The following is a 25,111-nucleotide window of genomic DNA, read 5'->3' as shown; positions in this document are numbered from 1 at the left end:
TGCCTGGGGCCTATGGAGATATTGGAGTGGTAACATTAGGGTTTATGAGGCATGTGATGGTATGTGTCGTCACTGTATTTACTCCATGGTGTGTGTCGGCATGCTTCTGTAGCGCACAAAGACCTGCAGTCTCTGAGAACATTTACATGATAGTTACAGTGCAGGAGCGTGTTTTGCTGTTGCTGTTAATAAACATTGGACGTATGATTGAGGCGCATTGCTTCGCGGATGTCAGTTTGTTTTCTCAGTTCCACTTATTGTCTGTGAGAGGATGTGTGTGTTTGTGTGTGGGAGAGTGAGAGAGACAGTTTGAATTTTGTTGTTTGGTCTAATCTGATGTGACTGGGCTCCCCTATCTCTATTTACGCATCTGTTTAGCTCTGAGCTAACAATCAAACAATAAGGTTTTCTCTCTCTCTCTCTGTCTCTCCCTAACACACAAATACACATATATTGTACACACAGATGCACAGGGGTGCACAAGTGTTGGAATTCTGAACTTGATAACATTTCTGTACAGAAAATTTCCTTTGTTTTGTTGAAATAATAGTTTAAATAAGTTGCTCGATTATAAAGGCATAATTATCCTGCATACAACCAGTGGTAGAAGAAGCATTCAGACGCTTTACTTAAGTAAAAGTACTAAGTAATAAGTAAAAGTCCTGTATTGAAAATGTTGATTAAGCACAAGCATGTAAGAATAATGATTATAATAATAATGATAATTCAAACTAATCGATCAATCGACATCTCTCTTATAGCTGCTATGATACATTTCCTACATTTTGTTAATAATAATCAATTGTGCCTTTACAGTAGAGTATTACTAATATCACTTAAAGGATCTGAATTCGTCCTCCACCACTGACTTGTATTCATGTATTATTCGGATGGTCCACCATCTGGGACTTGCAAGATGGCTGCTTAACAGCTTTGTTTTCACTTTCTATTTTACTGAAAAATCCGACCCAGAAGACAAATGATAAACAAAAACGGATGGCCCTGCAGCTTAAACAGCTGACACTATAAAGTAAACAAATGCGACTCTGGCTACCCACAAACATGGTGATTAAGGTGCATGTCCATTCCTCACACATAGGTTTGTGAAGAGCCACTGTGAAGCCCAGTGACAGTGGCTCAGGTTGCAGCCATATTGGCAGTGCCTGACTTCTGGCTAATCCAAAAACATGCAAAGAGGTGGAGCACAGGTGGAGGTGAGGCGGGTGAATGAGAACTGGTCGCTGAACCTAGCAGCTAGCTGTCACTCAAAGTGGCCATTCTCTTCAATATGTATAAATTTAAGTCTAAATAGAATTTAAATGAGTGAGTTTACAAACTCGCTTTTGGAGCCAGCCTCAAGTGGCCATTCAAGGACCTGCAGTTTTTGCCACTTCCACATTGCCTTCATTTTAAGTCCCAGAGTTTGCTGCTTGATTAAGAAAGATAAAAGATCCTTGATGTTTATAAAGGATATATTTTTTCATCTCACTTGAATCCATCTACCTCTGTCAGGGTCCACTGAAACAGGAAAAGACAGGTATAGAGAAGCTGACCACAAGGAGTGAGAGACTGTGAGGTTGTGAGGAGGCTCAGTGTCTCAGAGGAGTGGTGTCAGACTGGCAGTTTATTGAATCTGGCATGTTCCCACTGGCCAAATGGTGGTTTTGAGTGCCACATCTGACTTTGATCGGAGCAGTGTTTGCAGGCTGGTCCGCTGAACTTGTTGAAATATGCACCCATCATGTGACGTTTTTATGTCAAATTTACGCTTCTGTTGCCTCCTCTCACTGTGACTGGCAAGTTCCTCCATCTGGCGTGGATGTCGTTAAACAAACAGACCTCGAGCCGCAGGGAAAACACTGAGACTTCCACACATGCTGCATTAAACAGCTGTTGAACTCACTGAATTTCATCCTCTTTTGGAGGAAAGTACCAACCTTAAATCTACTGGGATGACGCCCTGACCCTGAATGGACTTTGTGGTATTAACTTTAAAGACATGGAGCTTTGACATAGAGTAAGGCGGTGTGGTGGGGAGCTGGTGAGATGAGATGGAGACAGAGAGAGGGGAAGGGGTTCAGGGACGAAGAGTGAAGGGGCCACAGAGCGCGTTTTACAAAAAAGCTGGAGATGGCTTTTTTTCCACTTCCTCTAAATTCCCTCCACCTTGCATACTACACTATATGCGTGCTTTTACTTTGTATTCAGTCGCTGAATCCATCTCTCTTTCCCTTTTCCTCCCGCTCTCACACACCGGGCAGAAAGTGAGGGAAAGTGGCAATTGAATTTCCTTTCAGTGGCGGTGTGTGGAATAGGAAAAAGTTCAGGGCCACAGTGCTCGCCTCTATCTCACGCAGACACTAACGCAGACTTAATCCATTCCCCTGCCCTTCCCCTTCCCCTTCCCCACATACTTGTCTCCAAATCCCCTCCACTCCATTCCTGGAATAAATTATTTCATTTCTTTTCGGTCCGCAGCATTTTTATTCGTCTCTGTGGTGCGCCTCTACTTCTGTCCCTGTGGAGAGCCCTGATGAATGTATTGGGCTCACACCCTCTGATCATCCGTGCTCCGAACGCCTTTAGATACACACTAGCTTCTGGCTGCCTCCAATGCACATAAGGACACTCTCTCTCCTTCCCTCCTCCTCCTCTTCTCTCTCTCCCTCACACACACACACACACACACACACACACACACACACACACACACACACACACACACACACACACACACACACACACACACACACACACACACACACACACACACACACACACACACACACACACACACACACACACAAAGGAATAATGCAGCTATAGAATAGATCTGGATCCTTTATCTTTTTCTTTGCACACACAAACTCTGCAGAGACAAAAACACATTTCCACTCTCCTCTGAGGACATGAGCTGGCACTGTTGTTCCTTGTTCAGATTAATGATGACATTTAAGAGCACTGAACAATTTCAAATAACATCTATAATTCATCTGGGAACACACGTTCAACAATGTATGGAATTCAGTCTATGTTGCCGAGCTCATGAATATGGAGAAAAGCCGCAAATGAATTATTCTTTTTTATAATTCGAGTCTCAGGACTTGATTAGAGCAAAACGCCTGTGTGTGTGTGTGTGTGTGTGAGAGAGAGAGTGTGTGCGTAATGGCATGTGTTAATATGAGTGCACATGTGACGGGCATCTAGTGTGTGTGTAAGAATTAATGAAGGCAGTTGCACTTTCTCTTGCGCCAAGTTGTCATGTTGGGGTGCTGCACTGATTGCCGCGGTCTGGACCGCTGTCTGGAGCCCCTAACGATGTCGGATAAGACCTCATCTTCCTCACTGGCGTGCGCACATTTCCCAGTGGGACACAGTTTGACAACGCGAGATTGGGATTCGATAAGGATAAGTGAGCGCTCTGTTTCATCCAGGTCTCTGGGGGATTCACTTCTAACTTCTAACACACCAAAAAGCACACATACACACATAGAAACCACATTCCCCCTGGCAGGCGGTCCTCCAGTGGTATCAATTAAGGAGCTGGTCCAATCAATGTCTTAGCACCAGCCTGATACTCAACTACAAGGAGATTAAGACTAAGCTTACATCTTAACACAGAGGAGCCAGCCACACAAACATACAGTACATACAAAGACCCCCTACTCCCTAAAAACACATATGCCACATCATAACACACAGAGATGTTAGCAGAACAACCAGCCTCCTTTTTGTCTGCTGTGTCAGTTGCTTTGGCAGCGTTTGTGCTTTGAGACCCTCTATGAAAAGAGGACAATAATGGAATGTGTACTTTCTCTTTCTCTCAGTTATTTTTCTCTCCTCTTGTCTCTCCCTTTGCTAGGCTAAAGTCTGACCTAAATACTTCAGGTTTTTGATGATTGGACCAAAACAGAGATCAGAGGCGTCCGGCGGGCTTGTCGTGATAGTGGAGGGAAGGGGAGGGAGGCTGAGGATCTGGACACACTCACAGAGAGATGTGGGTACTTACCACACTTCATAACTGTACAACACGGAGCTCATAAACCAGTCAAACCTCATCCTCACAGACTGCTGAATTCATCATCTTAAATCTTACTCAAAGCCTTACCTTTCACCCCGCCGTGAGATGAAAAAGCTGCAGCATATCAGCTCTGTGCCCTCCAACCAAGCCACCGGTAATCCAGGCCCGGGCGGGAGGGGCCCATCATTCACACGCTTGGAGGGGACACCAGAGACCTTTGACCTTGGCTTGTGACCACACCTTGAGATTGAAGAGCCAGTAATGCAGCGATGGCAGCTGGCCCACCAGTTAATGATCCTCCTCTTCCTTTTTCCGGCTTAATACAGATCCATATAGCTCACCACCATCGCAGCATTGACACATAGCCACATGCGCGCGCACACACACACACACACACACACACATTGTCTTTCTACCAAATACACGCACGCACATGAACACAGCCGGGGCAGGAAACATAGAGGTCAAAGAACGCCTCACCAGTTTTCTAAGTGCACCCATTCATTTTTCATTTAATGATGTGAGGGGATGTGAAAGGTGTAAGCACCGTGATGAAGTCCCCTCCAATTCCATCACCGCCTGCTCCTCCGTCCTGCAGGACACGAAATAAGGACGGCAGCTCTGACCGGGACTCGAGATTCAAAATGTTCCAGTCAGGTTAAAGCACTGCACCGCTTCCTCAGCTGCATTTTACCTCTCAGTGTCGCAAGATTCATTTTGCAGTTTCAACACAAAAGCAATAAGCTGACACTGGAGTGGTGAGACGTCATTGTATAATCAATCATTGTTCTCTAACGTAAACATGTGGCCAGGATATTTTTTATTTTCATTTCATAGAGTAAATCGTCAAATGGCATGTTGTGAGTAGGAAAACTTCATGCAAATCATGCAGAAGAAAGTCTGAATTTCATTGTCAGCTTTAAGTTTATTGAAAGTTTGATATTTATCAGACTGAACTGACGCTGAGCTGCCATGCATGGGCTGCCACGTCCCCAGTTTGAGTTGGGCGAAAACCTTTTACCCCATTTACGCAAGGCCATTAACATGAATATCTTCTGGCTATCTGACCTAGCTTAAAAAAAAAAACACACTTTAGTCAAAAGCTGCAAATGACGCAGAGCGTACTGTGATCTGGATGAGATAAAATCGGCTAGTGTAGGTGGTGATTGGATCTCGCCAGCGTGTGCATGCAATCCATGCAGCATGACCACATTCTTCAGAAAAAACTCATCCACCAAGCTGAAAGGTCACTAAACTCTGCTTCCTCCTGCTAGCTCAAGCTATCTGGCAAAAGAGCTTAAAAATGAATGAATTCCTTTCCTTGACCTGGGATGTATTATCTTTTTTTTTTTTTTTTTTAACAAGTGAGCCTGCATCGCCTAACAAATTTGCATTTTGAGATCACAATCTACATCACAATGCTCGCAGATTCAAGATAATGAGAACGCTTATTAATACCAGGTCCCGTTGATCGGATGTGGAAATCCAGATAACATATCCAGACACAGATCTTATGTTAATACCAGGTGTAAGTGGGGTCCTTGTGGCATGTCTTTCCCCTCCTCTCTCCCCTTGTTTCCTGTCATCTCTCCACTCAAAATCTCCAATTAAGGTGTGAAAATGCACAAAAATACATAAAGGAAAGACAACATACATTTCAAATAGCATTTCGCTGAATTCTTAAGTAACTATAACTAGCACCACCTCTGACTTTGATTTTTTAAAAAAGGCACAGGATAAATCTTGGACTATAGTGAACATCTATTTCAACCTGAAATCAATCAGGAAACCAATCTTTTGATCAGCTCCATAATTTAAAGGATCAGTCATCTGACAGGGCTGCCATTCCTCCCCATGGTTACCATTAACCCAATTCCCAACCCACAAACCACAATTAAATAATCAATCAAAGTGATCAATGACTCGATCAGCTCCTGAATACACATGTAAGTCACAGCCAATCAAACTTTGAACTGTGGTGACACATGTGCCGTCAGAGCTGTGTGTGCGTTGAGTCCAGGGAGAATCAAGCTAGGGACGAGCAGAGCACACCTCGGCTCTCTTAAGTGGCTTCGCTTCTCTAAACACTGACCTGATGGGGTGAGAGCAAAGCCCACCAGGAATTTGTTTTCCCCGCTCTTTGGCTGCGGAGCGGATGATACCGAAGACACGTGGAGCAGAGAGCCATTTTGGCCGCTTCTCAAGGCGCACTGAAGCCCCGTTCACACACGCAGTCCGTCCCTGAAATGTTCGGGAACATTTCCTGCATGGGGTCGTGTGTGTGAACGGGAGCTCAGATCGATACTCCGGGACATCTGTAGACGGAAAACGTTTCCAAGTGAAGCGAGCAAAGCGTTCACAAGACGCCACTGATGACATATTTGAATCCACGACTTGTTTATGGTCAGTAGATCACAAAAAACATTGGACACAAACAGCTCCTGGCCTGCCATGTTCCCGCAATTAACGCCTTCCACTGTGCACTCACGCATCTGGCATCGCCTCATCTTCTTCTTCTGTTGAGTTTTATGGTGGTTGGCATCCATAAGTGTCACATTAGTGCCATCTGCTGGACCGTGACTTGCCCCCATCTGGCGTTGCCACAGGACGTGTGAAAAGGCACAAGACGGAAATGTTCCTGAGCGTAGCCGCGTGTGGTGCCTGAAAGGTTATCGCAGTAATTTACCGGAAACTACGTGTGTTTCACGATGAAAGAGGTTTCTGGAAGAGCGAGTGAATTCCACCTGAGAGGAAGAATCCAGAGCTGGTTATTGGTTTTGGCCCTCTGTCAGACTGACCCAGAGAAGCCAAACATCTGCTTCTCTTATTTGACGGGGGGGGGGGGGCAACAATATGTGCTTGGCAGTCGCCATCAGCTCTCACTCACACAAAAGGAGAGTGGTCCTGTGACTCAAGGACGGACACGGGCGAGAAATTCTGAATGCTTCAATCCCACTACTCATTGACTAAACACTGATTCAATTAAACCCAGCTGAAGGTCACGAGGTAATACAATGTAAGCGAGTCTGGCGCGGTGCTTAATGGACGTTCTCATGGCTCTGGTAATATTTAATCCAATGGCCCACCCTGACTACCCCTGTGCATACCCTGAGTGCTGTCATAACCTGAGCGTTGGGAAGGAGGTAAAAGGGGAGCGTGCTTCAAATTCACAGACTGATGTCAGCAAACTGCGTTACTTTATGTTCCCAGATATAGAAACATGATAGAGGGTTGTTGTTGAAAACAGTGGTGGTGACAGAGACAGTGAAAAAAGAACAGATAAAGATCAGAGAGAGGGAGGGAATGGGGGGGGGGGCACAGGTGAGGAGGTAGTAAAGTACAGTGGGCGGGGAGTGGATACTATGGGAGGGAGGGAGGGAGGGAGGGAGGGAGGGAGGGAGGGAGGGAGGGAGGGAGGGAGGGAGGGAGGGAGAAAGGGAGATAAGGAAGGAACAGGCAAAGGAATTTGTGAGGAACTGAAAGCAGCAGAGGGCGGTTGAGGGGAAAAGGGAGGAGCGCCGAGCAGACAGCAAGGTTACACATGAGAAGTCTGAGGAGGAATGAAACAAAGCACAGGGAGGCAGAGGAAGGGGAAAGAACAGGTAGAGTTGGTCAGGTTTCAATCTTACCTCACAGCTAATTACTGCTTTCTCACTGTGGCGAGAGAAAGCAAACAGAAACTGAGCAAGAACAGCAAACCGGAGGGGCAGCTGAAGGCAGGAGAGGAGAAAGCAGAAGTAACAAGAAAAGGAGGGAGAGACAGCGGTTAAAAAGTCTGGTCCAGGAGATTAATTGAGCAGGAGAAACAAAAGAAAAAGGAGGGGGGAGAGACGAGGCTGTGAGGAGTGAGCAAAGTAAGAAAACACTCATTGACAGAGAGGTCTGGACTTAACTCCATGGACTACTGACATCAGCAAAACAAAGGAAGAGGAGCGTCAGAAAAGAGGTCACTGCGGTCCAGCAGCAGTGTAGCTTGCCTGAGCGTGTCTACTATGCAACCAAGACAGCTGAGATAGACAGACTCAAGCACAGACACAGTCCACAAAGACAGTCCTCTCTGTAACTGCAGCACCATGTTGATGAAAGAGTACCGCATATGTATGCCACTGACTGTGGATGAGGTAAGTGTGTTTCCCACGCTCGCACACAGAAACACACACAGACGCACAAAGAAACACACACAACTCTCCTGCAACTTTAAAGTGACAGACAAAAGAGAGGGGGTTTACTTCAAATGTGAATGTGTTGTTTCCACTCGTAATCTTGAAAGTGTTAATGCGCTGATAAGAAAAGTGCCAACAGAACACACAGACCTCCGGCGGCTGCTCCGTGGGTGCTTTGGCACATCGGGTAGCGAGGTATGTTCTGCACCGACGGGCTCGGCCAATCTGACGGCGCCAATGCACAACACCTGGCCGGCAGCATCAGAGCGCTGCTGTTGTGTCTAAATTATCTTCCCATCTGTCAGCCTCTTGCATGCTCTAGCACTCCTAGTAGCGCTCAAAACTAGTTGGACTGGTTACGGCTTTGCAAGTCCTAAACTCAAACAAAGGAATTAGGCCTGTGGGGTAATAAACAAAGGAGATCCTACTAGAGAGAGAAAAGGCGGGCACACAAGGGAGCTATGAACCAAAGTGCCCTTCAAAAGCCCCCTCCACCCCCTCCTCATTTCTACCTGTTACCACAACAATGACAGTGACAAATAGCAGTCCAAAATAGGATTTACAGTATCAGTACAGAGCACACAGAAACTTGAGCTTGCAGCAAATCCTCTTTCGCTTGAATGTAATGTAAGTTTAAGTGCAGCTTATTTGAGGCAGTATCAAATCGTGACAGTTAGCTCAGTCCAAGCCATTTATAACTCCTAACCCTTGCTTTATTTTTAAGGGAACAGCATTGATTTTCAGGTGTGAACTGTTGGTAGTGGTTCTGTAACACAGTAGTTCGGTTGTAGTGTCCACTATTGCACTGCACTGTGGGAAAAGCTGGCGGGCGGAGTTCAGGTGGTACAGTGGGTTAGTGGGGTTCCTCATATGCTCATGCTGAACATGTCCTTGAGCAAGACACCCAGTGTTTGCGTTCAGTGCAGTGGGAGAAAAGCATCCTGTAACCTGCTTGTAAAAAGCAATCTCATGTTTTATTGCTTAAATAAAGTGAATCAAAGGGGATTTAATGTGGCTTCTTTGACAATGATCAACAGAAAAGATCTCTCCAAAATGATCTTAATCACTATACACTTACTTGCACAACAGGACTCACCTGTATCATCACTGGTGCACTGCTGGTCACATAATAAGTTAAATGGAGATCTTCTGTATGCAGCTGAGGGGTTTTGGTTGAGTTTAGTCATACACCAGTGTTTGGAAGGTCAAACTTTTGCTGTGTCAATATTGTGGCAATGCTGCACCATTAAGATATTCCCAGTCGGGGAAAAGATAAGAAGGAGACTTCCAGTTCTACAGATGAATCACTCATTAAGAAAAGGCAACAGAAAGGCACAGCTGTAAATCAGCCTAGAGCAGGCCGTCCTCAAAAGCTGAGACGTCTTCTTCTGTTGATCTGTGTCATAAAAAGCCACATTAAACCCACTTTGATTGAGTGCTGTAAGAAGATAAAACATGAATACTTTTTACAAGCACTGTACATTAGCACTTTAACGACACAAAACCCTGATCGGTGATGAGTCTTCTTCTGGGATGAGCGTAAATGTTATGCTTTGGAGCTGAGCACGCAATCAATTGCAAATATTTAGTTTTCATATGCTCATTGTCTCATTTCCATTGTCAGTGGACGGATCCACAGTTGCATAACAAATTCAAGTCTTTGCTCTTAGCATTTTCTCACTGGTGGAAAAAAAAAGTTGCTTCGAGCTGTACTTCTTTTTAATTGCAAACTCTTTCATTTTCAGTTGCCGTCAGACTGACACTATCAGCAGCGTCTCTACCCCAAACACGATGAGCTATATTTACACTTCTCTGGAATTTATGACAAACTCACTGCTTGTAAACCTATCAGCTGCTTTTTCTTTAAAAAAAGACTGTCGTCGGAAAATGCACGCCAAATCCTGCCAATGAATGAGTTTCTCAACGCATCACTCATCACAGCCATTCATCGCGCATAACAGTGATTTACTGAGAGGACAGATAAGGCTTCTCAACTTCCTGCTAAGATTAGTCTTCTAGAAAGCGAAAAAGATTCACAACCTGTGTGTGGGAGGAGCTCACCGCTGTGTAGACCGTTAAGTACCCATTGCTTTGATTAATTAAGTCCCATGAATACCCAATAAGTAAATATTGAATGTTGACATTCTACAGTAATTGGGACGAGGAGGAGTGTCACATTGATGTCAGCAGAGTACAGTGAAGGATGGCAAAGTGAAATCTGCCCTCCTCTTTCTCTCTTCCTCCCCATCTTTCTCTGCTTCTGCTTTAATTAAAACAATGCTTTAGTGGCACACCAATATAGGGCAACAAAACGGATTGCGTTATGTGGCCACAGCAGAACAGTTTGCAGTGTAATTTTATTGCTTTTTCACAACAAAGTTGGAGCGATTTGCAATTAAAGCGGACACAATAGAGCAGATAGAAACAATGTGGAGGAGGAAAAGATGGAGATAGCAGCATCAGTGCAGAGAATGGAGTATTATCATGTGAAGTGAGAAACAGTGATTCGGTCAGGCTGAGCTCATGGAGGCCACTCCAGATGCCCAAAGCCCCCGTCCTCTTCAGAATAGAAGCCCCTGCCTCATCAGCACCGAGCACAAACTGGGGCTGCAGCAGAGAGCTTCATCCACCCCTAATTTAGACACCATGCATCCACCCTCACTGACCAAATTCAACTCTGATGCCCGATATGGTCACTTGAGGGAAATCTTTATACACAGCAAGTGACTATTTAAAAAATGAAGAGCAAATACAAAGCCTGCGCCTAAGCAGCACTGAGTAACTGCCTGTCGAGACAAAGTCAGACTCAGCAACTATGGCTGTACCAGCTGCCAGGAGATTTTCTTTTTTTCTCCCTTACTCTCACCAGCAACTCCTTCCTAGTGGCTGATGGATATTATAATTTTCTCAATGGAGTGTGCAGTTCATTCATTAAATGTGACTGGATTTTTGGTTATTGAAGTCCTAATCTTAACCCCTTGTTAAATGTCGAGTAATTTTATCTACATAGCCTGAAACCACACATTAGATGCAAAGAGCTTTAATGTTTGTACAGTGCACATCATGCTCTATCCTCAGACTCTTTGATTGAATAAGGAAAAACTCCCAAAAAACATAATTTAGTGCCAAAATGTTTAGTAACAGCAGAACAAGTGGAAAAGAGTCAGCAAAATGCAATATCCGAACATTAGCTACCCATTACCCCATTTAACCAAGAAAAGGCTGACAGAACTGAATTCTCCAAAGGTGCATTTTATTGTTAAATAAAGTTCATCTTTGTCTGAATGATTTCAACTTTTTATTTGCAAGATGAAAAATGTGTGAGTTCTTTCAAAACTTGCATGCTGTACCATTTTAAGATAGCAGAGATGAACACTGGGGCAACCTGCTCAGCTTCCATCATCCTCAATGCGTGACCGCAGCCAACAAACACTTTGAATGAAACTAACACTGCACTCTTAATTTGTCGCTCTGGATTACAAAGATGCTTCACATTTTCTCACCATTTTCTCTCTCTCTCTCTCTCTCTCTCTCTCTCTCTCTCTCTCTCTCTCTCTCTCTCTCTCTCTCTCTCTCTCTCTCTCTCTCTCTCTCTCTCTCTCTCTCTCTCTCTCTCTCTCTCTCCCCACCTCACCCCAATCCTCGCCACCATAAAAATCATCCTAAACCTCTCGTCGGCCTCCAGTACAGGATTGGGCAGCTGTACATGATCAGTAAGCACAGCTGTGAGCAGAGCGGAGGGGGAGAAGGAGTGGAGGTGGTGAGGAATGAGTCAGAAATTCACCCCCAGTACGGCCAGGGACAGCTGACCGAGAAGCGAATCTACCTCAGCAGGTAGAGTGCATCTCAATTGTGTGCTGTACTAATGATGTACTTACACTACTAATTCTGGAGCCTCATCCTCCAGTTGGCAGCTCCGTCATTGTCATAGCTGAGTGTGTTCGATCTTTGATCTCTTACTTCACTGTAAAGCTTCACGCCCTGTAGATCCAAGCTGCAGGTACGACGATCATTTCAACACACACACTGCAGTGTAACCTGTCTTCATCCAAAGTCCAGGTACCCAAACGAGCTGAGACCTGTACTGCAGGGTTACTGTGAAAATGTTATTGTGCAATGAGCTCATCATCAACTAAACCCTTCAAGTGCTCTGATTGTGTAACTACAGACTTCCAGCTGAGAAAAACACATTCACGTCATCCTGATGACCGCAATTACAGGATATGTGGGAGTTTTAGACTCTGATATTTCCCCTGTAGTGTTGAAAATATATCTGTTTCCAGTTCAACACATGAGGGGCTACTCACACCATAACCATGTGTGCCATCACATGTTATTTGTTAATAGTTAATTCTACACAGTGGCTGTAAGCAGACATAGGGACATTTGTAAACGAAGGAATACCTCGACATTTTGAGAAACACCCTTATTCACTCTCTGGCTACGAGACAGATGAGAAGGTCAATACTACTCTCGTTCCTGTATGTTAAATACTGTAGCTGGAGCACAGTGTTATAAATAGCGGATGGAGCCACGGTGACTTCACTCATTGGTTTGTGGATTACTGTTTTGAAACCTTGAGTTTGGCATTATGACCATCTTGGTATTTAGGAGTCAGGATATTTGGACGAGCTTGGAAGGATACGCACTGCGATGCCTCTGTGCTGACTGGATCTGACTGAGGACCAGATGACACTCCATGGTAGCAACTTGTTAATCACAAGACAGCAAGACTAGCAATCAGACTTTTTTGCTTAACTTGCTTTGTTTTTGCAACCAATAGAGTCGCCCCCTGCTGGCAGTTAGAAAGAATGCAGGTTTAAGAAACTTCTGCATTGGCTTCAGTTTGCAGACCCAGAGGCTGTCAGGAGCTGGAGCCGGCAGCTGGTTAGCGTAGCTTAGCTTAGCTTAGCTTAGCAGACAGACTGGAAATAGGAGGAAACAGATAGCCTGGCTCTGTCACATGGTGACAAAATCTGCCTATCCCAGCAACACTAAAGCTCTCTAATTAAGATGTTTAATCTGTAGAAAAGGTGTTTGCTGTACTGTTAGTTGGCTGGGAGCAGGTTCCAGGCAACTCCAGAGTCCAGGACGTTACTGCTTGAACCTTGATACAGTCCAGCACATAACCCTCCATAAAGCAGTAACATGCAGGTGGATCTTGTTACCTTTGGACAGTCAGGCTAGCTGTTACTCCCTGCTTCCAGGCTTTATGCTAAGCTAACCAGCTCTTTGCTGTAGCTTCATATTTACTGTACACACATGAGTATCGATGACTTATCTTACTCTCCACCAGAAAGCAAGTAACTATTGCTAGTAAGTATTGCTTTAATGTATTTGTGAACAACTACGACTCCCCTTATGATATATAAACCAGGTGTCGATTATAACTATATTAATCGTTGAATTATTTATTCATTTCTAAATATTTCTCCACTCTCCATGACAAGTATACACCTCTATGTTCTCCTTAAGGCTGTGAGATGTGGCTAAAGCTGAAAGATACCTAGTAAGGTGACTTTTGCTAAAACAGTTTCCAAAGGTCAAGAGTGAACATCTGTGAATACATTAACAATCATTTCCAAATGTCCCTATGTCCAACACTACGCTTACATATTATTGCTTGAAGCTTAAGCGCAAGGGATTGTGTTTTTCCAAAATTATTTAAACACAGCAGAAGATCAACAGCCCTCAAAGTTAACAAGGAAGTGTGTGAGATATGTGGAGACTGAAATGTTGTAATGATTGTTCAATTTGAAGCTGGATGCATGACCGCAATCACCGTGTAATTGTGCTGACAGCATGTTTATTTGCTTTGTGCTCTGGGTGACAGTCCATTAATCAATGAATTGGGATTATGGTGAAAGCCCAGCATTAAAAACAACCCGAATTCTCTTTTAACTCCAAATTCATTTCCTAACCCTGAGCTAACCTCACTCATTACCCTAATGTAACCCTAACTCTTATTCTAATCACCACTATAAACCCAAGGCCTAATCCTAAAATAAACTCTTAAAGAAGTAAAGAAATGTTCTCACTGTGGAGGATTTTCCTAATCTTTCTGTGCTTGTGGGACACTTGGTCCTCATTAGAAAAGATATACTGGAACACACCCACACACATCCACATACCACACACACACACACACACACACACACACACACACACACACACACACACACACACACACACACACACACACACACACACACAGGTACAGTGAGTGAAAAATGTATTCTACCTCAATCATGTTCTGACATGTGACCTAGAAGCTAGAGTAACAATTCATCACCACAGGTGTAATTGGGAATGAGTCATACAAATGAACGCTGGTGAGAGTAGCCTACAGGTAATCTGGCTATAAATGGCACAAAAACCACTTAGGATCTCTCTGTCTCCCTCTGTAATCTCTCTCTCCTCCTCCCGCACTCTCTGACTGCGACTTCGACCTGTTTCGCTTTTCAGTAAACTGCCATCCTGGGTGAAAGCAATCGTCCCGCGATTCTTCTACGTGACAGAAAAGGCCTGGAACTTCTACCCGTACACCATCACAGGTGTGTGTTTGAGCACCTTTGTTTGTGTTAAACATCAGGTGCCTTTCACCTCAATGCATTATATAAAACTTATTTACTCTTAACAGCTGTTTTTTCCAGCTGCTTTTCAAATATTTATCATTCTGTATGCATGTATTCCCCTGCGGTAACACGTATGTGTGTGAGAGCAATTGCGTGCTCATGCATGTATGAGTAACTAACGTTGTTTCTCCCTATCCATATTGAATGTCCCTGGTGCTGCAGAGTACTCAGTAAGTATTCTCACACATCATTTACTGTACATGAATGCAACAGAGCTCATCTCTTTCCAGTATCGGTGCATCTAATCTGCAGCCTCCCTCCACTCTCCCTATCTCTGCCCTCAACCCTTTTTTCTCCATTTTTACCTCCTGTCACCCCCGTAGGTATCATTCCTCCCCAAGTTCAGCATCCGTATTGAGACGAGATTCGAGAACAACAACGGCGATAACGTCAATGTGAGTATGACGGAGAGGGAGCGAGAGGTGAGCGAGATGGAGTGATTAGGGAAGGAGGCGGGGGGGGGGGGGGAGTGGGGGCAAGGGGAAAGAGAGAAATTGCAATTTTCTATGCAGCACAAAGAAAATGTTCATCAGACTGATGTTCCCATTACAAGGAAAAACAAGCAAAGCACAAAGTGCAGTCTTGGCAGATCTATTAACCAGACACGCAACGGGCATGAGCACGGCTGCCACGCTGCATTGTGTCCAAGGCGAATATACATAAACACACACACAGAAACAAAAACAAAAACAGCTCTATCTGACCTTGTGTCTGCACTTTGTAATCAAGGAATCGAGTCAGGTAACCAGACCCAACATGTCAGAATATGAACACAGGCTTGCGGAGAGAAATGTGGTGAATCTTGTTCCACGTCATGTTACAGGTTAGTTTCAGGTTACACAACGTTGTTCAACGAACACACATTCACAGAGAACTGAACACGAGCCGCACACATCACCACGTGAGCCTCAGGGCTCGGTGCAGGAACGTACTGAGCAAGTAGTCAATGAAAATGAATTTTGAGCTATTTCGATCATCTTCAGAAATTTCACTGTCAAATGTGAGGATTTGCTCCTTTTTCTTGTTTAAGGTGCCACATTTTCACTGTTCAGTAACGTTTTATAAACCAAACAATCAATCAATTAATGGACGAAGTAGATCAATAAATAATTAAAGTAATCATGAGGTGCTGCCCTACAGAATATAGTTTTAAAAAGTAGCTCTACTTCAACCAAGTAAACAGTAAAACTCTGTGTTAGTAACAATAATCTAATGACATCGTTTATAATAGTAAAACAGTCACAGGGGCCGTTTTTCTGCATAATTAATCCTTTTACCTTTCATACTTTAACCTAATTTTCCTGATTTATGTATACTTTTGTTTCTTATATAAGTTAGAACACCATGTACACGTAAATGAAAGAGAAAGTGTCCCTGAGCTCATGTAGTAATATCCTTTATCCAATCATGTGTTCACAAAGTGGTGACCCTCGCTTGTGAATGACTGAGCCTTTCCAGGATGCCCCTTTCATACTCAATCATGATACGATCACCTGTTAATGAACCTGTTTACCTGTGGAATGATCCAAACAGGTGTTTTTGGAGCATTGCACATCTTTCCCAGTCTTTAGCTGCTCCTGTCCCAACTTGTTTGAAATGTGCTGCTGGCCTCAGGATAAGCACATATTTACAAAAAGCAATAAAGTTGGTGAGTAAGACATACAATATATTGTCTGTAATGTTTCAATTGAGTACATGTCAAAAAGGAAATGATCACATTCAGTTTCATTTCTGTTTCACCCAACTTCTTTTTGGAACCGGTGCTTCAAAAGTTCTGCACTGAAAATGTAAAAGTAAAACCAGGAAAGTATCAAAAGTACAAATAATAAATATGCAGAAAAATGGCCCCTGTGGCTGCACATTTACATAAGTAATGGCTTTGAGTGATACCACTGTCAAGGCTCTCCATGTCTGCATGAATATCTACACCACACAGAAAACTCAGAGAGGCAACAACAAGGAAACCATGAGAGCGTCGAGCCCTGAGCGAACTGTAAAAAGCAACACGACGCATGCAGCTAATGCAACACATTCCATAAGAGGGAGCGAGACCTTGGGTAGACACAGTCCAACACCAGCACCACAGGAGCGTAGCAGGCTATTATCTAACGGCAGGTTTTCCTTATTTGTTAGTTTTCAGCTGTGAAATGAACAACTTCAGCGGGCATTAGAACAAATTTTAGACAAGGTCAGATAAAAGTGCACTCTCCCAAGCTTCCCTCCACGCCAAGGAAAAGTGTATTCCACTCTCATAACTCTTCTTCTCTCTCTCTCTTTTAATATCCCCCATACGTCCTTGTTTTTTTCATCTTCCCCTCCTCTGCTCTCAGCCTGTTCTCTCTTAGCTCCAGTGTGATTTGCTCCAAGGGCCTCAGGGTGGGATATAGTGAGGGGTGTTATGGTGTGTGACCTCAGTTTCCTACACAGTTACTCATCTACTCTCGTCCCGCTCTCCACTGCGTGAGTGACTGTATGTGTGTGAGAGTATGTCTACCTGCTCTCATTATGCTGTATGACCTCCCCCATCTGTTTGGCTGCAGGTGTTTGGGGACACGCCGACCCCAGCAGAGAATGTGAGTTTCCTGGATATCCTGAGTGACCCCATCCCTGAAAAACACTACAAAGAGACAGAGGTACGTACTGTACTGTGACAGGCACACGAATGTGCTTAAGTGCAGCCGCATACAGGCATCAACAAATGACTGTGGATGGACAAACTTCATCAATAGCTCACTGAGGTTTTGCAAATGAAAAGCTGTGTGATTACGTTAAAGGAATAGTCCTGCGTTTTTGGAAACGGCACTTGATAAAGTGAGAAGATCAATACCACTCTTATGTCTGTTTTAAGTATTGAGCTAGAGCCAGGAGGCATAAAGACTGGACGTAGGGGGGAAGGGGCAGCCTGATTCTGATTCAAAGATTAAAGCAAAACAAAAAAAAAAAGCTCTTTAGAAAACACCTTGTATCCTGTTTAATTCACACACAACAAGAAATGTAAAGATGACAAGCTGTTGTTTCACAGGGAGTCAGAGGTGCCCAAATGTTCACCTCAGATTTATTATAATTTTGAAATTACTTTCGATTTTTTTGTTTGAAAGATCTGGTGGGCCCAAATTGAACCTTATGATAGCTTTAGCTTTGGCCACCTTTGGCCTGACTTCAAGCAGCCCTGCTCTCAGTATTTCTTGCAGAGCTGTGGCTGGTTACAGAACATAACTCCCCTTAAAACCTTTAATTTCTTGCACTGATTAATCAAACAAGATATAAAGTGTTAATTACTGAGGTGTTTGTAGCTATTTTTGCCCTTTTGAGCGAGCCCTTTTAACCCTGCTTAAAGTCTTTATGCTAAGTGAAGCTAAGCTAATCACCTGCTGGCCCTTGCTCCACACTCACAGATACAAGAGTGGTATGAAACTCCTCATCTTACTTCGCAAGAAAGCACATAAGCGCTTTCCCAAAATGTAAATCCTCTCTTCGGAGACAATGGCTTATAATGCATATATGTGGACACTGGCAAACAAGTGCAAAAACACACAGCTTTATCCTTATTTACTTTGCTTTACTTGCTTGTGTTTTTTCTCCTGAAAAACACATAAATCAGCCATATACCGACATGCCTCCTTTAAATCTGCCTATCTTCATTCCCGCTTCACCAAGGTTTTACGCTTCTTTACTCCCTTCAAGTTCTTGGAGGCAAAGGTCACTTCATAGCTCGGCATACACATGCAGACGAGCACACATCAACACAGATGCTTGCACACACATGCATGCACACACAAATGAAAAAAAAAAAGCAAACACACCAATCTCAAACACACCAATCTCATAGATGAAGTGACGCGGTGAGAACATAAAATCACACTCAAACACTCTCCAATCATCCTTCGGTCACAGATGCATAATGTGTGTTATCACACTTTCCTCTTCAGGGCTGTGTTGAGCAACATTCTGCTCACACCTCCGCAAACATATTGCCCCACATACACACACACAGTTGCAGTACACACATACACATCCATAGCTTCCCCTTGAAGACGCCTCACAGGGCCAAAGTTTCTGCAGACTCAGCAAATAGTGTATAGACCCACTGTTTGCTCTGTGCAGGACCTGAGTCGCTGGCAATCAAGTAAAACTGGTCGAGGCCCTCTGGAGATAGGCTGGAGAGAGGACCACCAGCCCATCATGTGCTCCTATAAGAGGGTGCAGTGCAGCTTCGAGGTGTATGGCTTCCAGACCAGGACAGAGGAGCTCATTCACAGAGTGAGACAGAGCTTTTTTTTCCCATCATGCCTTTACCTTATGTTAATATAAAGAGGGCTGGATCAAGATATGATCTGTTAATGTTACAAGCCCTTATAGGTGGAACTCAAGGTGGAAAAATCTGAATTTACGGCTAATTAGATTTAATAAGGTGCTCTGCTTCATTCAAGCATCGATTTCTGTGTTGGAGTCTTTCACTTTGTACTGTGCAGTACATTTACGGTAAAATGAGGATCCTCAACAATCCTGATTGCTGGTTTGTTATTTGAACGTGGCACGTGTTGAGTTTTGACACAAATAAATCATTACCACATTAATTTCCAGACATTAGTATAATTACCAAGACCATTGCCAAGAAGGCTGTTAGGCTCAAATTACCTCTGCACTGAGGTTTATGGAATCCACCATGAAGTCAGATTTATTAGGAAATGTGCTGTATTGTTTTACACCACAATCAGACAGAAGGCCTCTTTTCTTCTGCTACAAACACGGTAAAGGTTTTCGACATATTCCTAGCAACTGATGGAACAGCACATGAAAAGATCACTGTCAACACATTCATCCTCCACAATGTAGCAAAGCACTGACGCATGAAGAGAAAAACAAAGGAAGCAAAAGCAAAACTAGCAACACCCTTTTTCCAACACTGTTTATGTAAAGCACTGAGGGGAATATGGGCGCATTTATGAGAAACGCCTGGGCAAATAATTCTGCAGAGATAAGTCTCACACTTATCTCAACCATGACCTAATTTCTTTAAAGTAATTACGCAAAGGTATAGCTGTATTTGGACAGCGACGTACTGCAACATGACCCTAAATGCACCACTTCACACACACTTCAGAGTTCAAAGCACCATGTAGCATTTTTTCTTCACACTGTATGATTTGTTTCCTGATCTGTTGTTGTTTCTGTTACTACATCAGAACATCCGAGATATTCTACTGGTTGGCCACAGGCAAGCAGTGGCGTGGATAGATGAATGGCACGGTGGGTCCGAAATAATGCATTTCACATGTCACAGGTACAAAACATACCAGACAATGCGGTTGGACTTTGTTGTATTTTTAACTATGACTTTACCCTCAATATACGCCCTGTGAAATTAAATACATATTTCATACTCTGGTCTGACGCTGTGCATATATGTGTGTGTGCGTGTATGTCTGTGTGTGTGTGTGTGTGTGTGTGTGTATGTGTGCGCGTGCGTACTTTGCATTTCCCACAGGGCTGAGTCTGGAGGAGGTGAGAGAGTACGAGCGGGCGATGCAAGAGAAGACCAACAGCAAAGTCAAAGCCAACCAGAACAACACAGGTGAGGCTGCAGCTCCTGACCTGCACTGTGCTGAAATACCACAGAGGACAGGAGGGGAGACAGATGGGGGGGGGGGGGGGGAGAGAATACAGCTGGATGTGAGAGCGCTGAAGGTAGAGAGAGGTGAGAACAGGGAGAGTACATGAAAAGAGTAGTAAGTTCGAAATGTATATTTGTGCTCTAATTATTCTTGCATTTAATTTCAGCATAATAAACAGACAGGAGATGTACAGAGGAAGCACAGAGAGGCAAAAACACACTGATTCCACATCTTTAGATCACTGCGAGTTTACAATAAATCGGAACAGGTATTTCGTGTTTATTTTGTCACGTCATCCATCGCTGTCAACACACTGCAGAACGGCATAAATGAGTAACTCTGTAACGCTAACAGGCTTGAACAGAGGCTGGTTGCACCACTAATGCCTTAGCTGTGCCCTACAAGTACCCAGATGGCCGGTGTTCATCTGTGGGAGAAAAATGGAGAGGGAAGAGCAGTCAGGAGGCATTTCACAACACAAGGAGCAGCAAGGAGGGAGAGACAGAGGGTGCATGCCCAGAAAAGGACGACGGAAAGACAGATGTAAGGGGGGGAGAAGAGCGTAGGCTGGCTCATGAAGTGATAATGCCACTGCGTCGGTCTGATAAACAGTGTAATGCAGCCACCTGCTGAACCCTCTCCATCACCAGACCTCTCAACATAAATAACCAACCATTGCAGCACTTAGCTGCAAATGTCAGCCCTGTTGGGGTTCTGTGGCTGGGCATATGTGTTGTGTATGTGCAAGTGTGTTTTGTGTGTATGTGTGTGTGTGGTCACCCTGCCCCCTGCTGGTTCGTCTGGTGAACCTCGGCTGGATCTGAAAGCTATCAAAGGTACAATTCCCAGTATGGCTTGTAGCATCTCGCCACCTGTGCCCTCTCTCTCTATCACACACACACACACACACACACACACACAAGCAGTGAGTGTGTGTGTGATGATGAGAAGCGTCAAGCTGCAACAAATCTGCAGTCATTGCTCAACCTGCTGCAGCTCGCTGCACCGCTGTGACCCCCTACAGGCCGGATACTGCCACTGCATGCATTTCCGCACAGACCGAATAATGGTTTCATTTCATTCATCTGCTGCAATAAAAGTAAATGGATGTCATTTACTCCAGAGTCTAATAAAACACCAGGTGTGTGAGCTGAATACCAATAAGAGATTCAACTAATGTGAATCTTAAGTGTACAACACAGATCTTAAGTGTACTTAAATAAATTGAAAACCCAAACCCAGTTCTGTTTGTCCTTTTCCGTTCTGCCTCTTTCGCTTTTCTTCCTCTTTCATCTCTGTCTTGTTGTTTCTTTCATGTCATGTGTGTCTCATTCTTTCTCCATCTCATAGTCTCTCAACTTCAATATCAATTTGCTTTATTGGCATGACGCGAAATGCAATTGTGCTGTCAAAGCAAATAGAGGAGAATTGTGGATAAAGGAAAAAGGAACAATTAAAAAAACTCTCTCTCTCTCTCTCTCTCTCTCTCTCTCTCTCTCTCTCTCTCTGTATCCATCTATCTATCTCAGGCCCACCGGCTGCCTCTCGTCCTGCATTCTCTCGCTCCCTCTCAGTGACAGACGAGCGCTCCCTGAAGAAGATGGGAGTGACGACTGCGGCCATGTCTGACCCCGATGCCTCCTCTGTGCCACACAGTCCCATTCGCCTCAACTCTACCCCCGAATGATGCCTCAAGCACAGACACACACATATACTGTACAGCGCATACACGCAGAAACCAATGTCAAACAGTGACATTAGTGTCATCTTGAGTGGAATAGTTCAACATTTTTGGGGAAAATGTCTATTCACTTACAGGGGTGGTGCCAAATGGGAAGATCAATACTGTCTGCTAAATATAAATCTGCAGCCAGTAGCTAATTAGCTTAGCATAAAGACTGTCTACTCAACACTTTGTGGTTTTACATAAAATAGTGAATTGTTGTTTATGTGCTTTAATATTTGTATGGATTAAACAAGTGAGATATACCGCATCAAACCATTAGACAGATTCAGGCTAGCTGTTTCCCCCTGTTTCCAGTCTTTGTGCTAAGCTAAAATAACTGGCTGCTGGCTCCATATTTAGCACACATGTATGAGAAGCAGCATCGACTTTCTAATCTAACTCAACGCTAGACTGCAGAAACATTTATCTGCAGTCTCAGGCACATGCAGTTGCTCTTCGCTGCATGGTAAAACAGGACAAATTTCGCACAAACACATAAAAACAGAAAAACACTTGGTGCCTACTCAAAGACAATTTCTATTGTTGCCTTTGAGAATCCTTCCTGTGTATTTAACAGCCTATAAACTCAGAGCATTTCAGCACTTTCTCTCAGTTCCTCAGCCATGGTGGAGCTCACCGACCACCAGCAGGGCTTTCCGATTGTTTCCCAGCCCAGGGCCAGCAGCCTACAGACAGATGCATAAGGAGTTTAATAGAGTGGATCTAATGAGAGAGCAGAGGAGAACTGGGGAGGCTGTCAATGCTATGGATCTGCTCCCCTCTCCACCTCAGCCAATAGGTCAGACCAGGTGTATTGACAGAGGGCAGTGAGGCGTTGTATTGGTTCCTTGATCGCTTAGCTGAGAGCTGCAAATGGGTCAAGCCTGGGATGAACTTCAATTATGAGTCAATGATGTGAGCGTTTATAAGACTATTAGCTTAATTTTTTATGAACATTTAGAGGAGAATGTGTTCTCAGCATCAGGGATCAACGGTGAAATAATTCAGTTTGCTATGGCCTTATTTGTAAAACCATTCAACTTGAGTGAAGTATAAAGGAAATGTATGTGGACATTAAAGCACACTGTTCAGCCTTTTGTATGGATTTCATTAATAAATACAACTTCTTTCCAGTGAGAAAATTCACCAGAGTCCTGATATCTGCCTCGATAAGCGATAAAAACTGACTCACTGCGCACGTTATCAGCCGTGTTTGATCAGTATTGACCTGTAAAGATGGACCAGCTGCTGGCACATCACAGCACTCACATGTAATCTACTCACCAATTTCACACTTGTGTGCCATGTGGAACCAGCGGCAGTGGACATGAAGAGAAGCAGCCATGTGGTCCAGCCTGCTTTGGCTCTGCAGCCTCACGGCACTTTTCTCTCTGCAAGACAACGGAGGAGAATAATGAATGTTTAACAGATGCGGGGTTGTGGGTTGGGCGTGTGCATGTCTGTCATCGCTTTATCACTTTATTGTTCAAGACTTGAGGACAAAAGCCCAGGCTTGTCACGGAGAGACTTGGAGGTGACTGACAGACGTGGCAGCTTCCTTCAAATGATGTGCTAAATAGCTCGCATTATGGGACTCATTACGGCTTCTTTTATCCATACAAATCAAGAGCCAGCATGACAATTTGTTGTTGGCTTCCCGACAAAGGGCTTGCCGACGCACATTCGCATACAGACACACACACAAACACATAAATACATGCACGCAAAACTCTTTCTCTCAGTGTCTCTTTTTACAGTAGCAGCAGGAGGCTGATATAAAAGAGCAAGTGCTCAACACAGCCAGGAGTGTTCACAAGTGCTGCATAGGGAGCACAAACTGCCGGCTGCACTGCGTTAACATTACCTCTTTCTCTTTTACTTCTTTGTCTTGCCATTAAATTTTCTCCCTCATTATTGTCGTCTCCACTATTCTCCTCTGCTCCTTCTCCCTTCTCTCCATCCTCTTCCTTTATTCTCCCTCTCTCATTCTTGAAATCTCCCTTGATCTCCCTTTCTTTCACTCCTCTTTATCTGTGTGTCCTCATCTTCGTTCCTCAAGAGGGCCTCTAAAGAAGATGTACTGTGTTCATTATATGGAAATGTTCCCCATGGTACATTATCATAGATCCTGACCCTGTAGCGCTGAATCATCCTGCTATTCCCAGTTCACCCGTCAGACCCCACAAATAGCACAGCAGAGAAAAGACGGGACGCTCTCTAGAGCCGCAGCCCGCCAGCTGCACCGCTGTCGCCTGCACTGTACTCTGTACAGTCACTTTCATGTGAAACCTTGAGCTGGACACCTATGGGTACACAAGAGAGGGAGAGAGGACGGTGGAAAGACAATGGGGAAAAAGAAACTAGAGATGAAGGAAAGGAGCCAAAATGAGCAATAAAGCATACAATTTCGATAGCAAGACAGCTTTAACAAGCAGGAAGTTGAGCCAGAGTCAGTTTATTCTGCAAAAGAAAAGGACAAAAAGCGTGCGTCTGTACATAATTCCTCCTCCACCTTAATGGCATTTTGCCTAACCACACTGATGTACGAGCTTCTCCTCCAGATCAATACACGCTCTCCATTCACTAGACAGACAGTAATGCAACCACCTCATTTGTTTGATGATGTGTGCATATGTATGTGTGTGTGTGTGTGTGTGTGTGTGTGTGTGTCCGTCTTTCAGGCTGGTTCCTGTTTCCTTGCTCTGCAGTATCTTTAACTCAGCCGTTAAAGGAGAGTGACCATTAAGCCACATAGTTTAGCATGTCACTAACTTAATCGCTCAGTCCTCATGCCAACATTGATTTAAAAACAGGCTTAATGTGCGTGTGTGTGTGTCTGAGTGTGTGTGAGAGGGAGGGAGGGGAGCGCTTGTACAGATACACACTCTTACAGAATGAGTGTTAAGTGAATTAAACAGAGACTTAATGTTTATATCTGTGATAACATTGGA

General features: G+C 44.1%; 1 protein-coding gene across 1 annotated transcript; it reads left to right on the top strand.

Annotated features, from left to right (window-relative positions):
- The first annotated feature begins 7,533 nt into the window (after positions 1-7,533).
- On the top strand, positions 7,534-23,284 carry pitpnc1b (phosphatidylinositol transfer protein cytoplasmic 1b). Its single transcript, XM_070966428.1, has 10 exons — positions 7,534-8,142; positions 11,870-12,018; positions 14,650-14,738; positions 14,982-14,989; positions 15,143-15,214; positions 17,360-17,452; positions 18,924-19,079; positions 20,006-20,069; positions 20,308-20,394; positions 21,964-23,284. Exons 1-10 carry the CDS (start codon positions 8,095-8,097, stop codon positions 22,119-22,121), a joined length of 924 nt encoding a protein of 307 aa, XP_070822529.1. The 5' UTR covers positions 7,534-8,094; the 3' UTR covers positions 22,122-23,284.
- The last annotated feature ends 1,827 nt before the right edge of the window (positions 23,285-25,111 follow it).

This window comes from Chaetodon trifascialis, chromosome 7 (assembly GCF_039877785.1).
Source record: "Chaetodon trifascialis isolate fChaTrf1 chromosome 7, fChaTrf1.hap1, whole genome shotgun sequence".
NCBI classification, from domain to species: domain Eukaryota; kingdom Metazoa; phylum Chordata; class Actinopteri; order Chaetodontiformes; family Chaetodontidae; genus Chaetodon; species Chaetodon trifascialis.
This window is presented reverse-complemented; position numbering and strand designations above follow the sequence as displayed.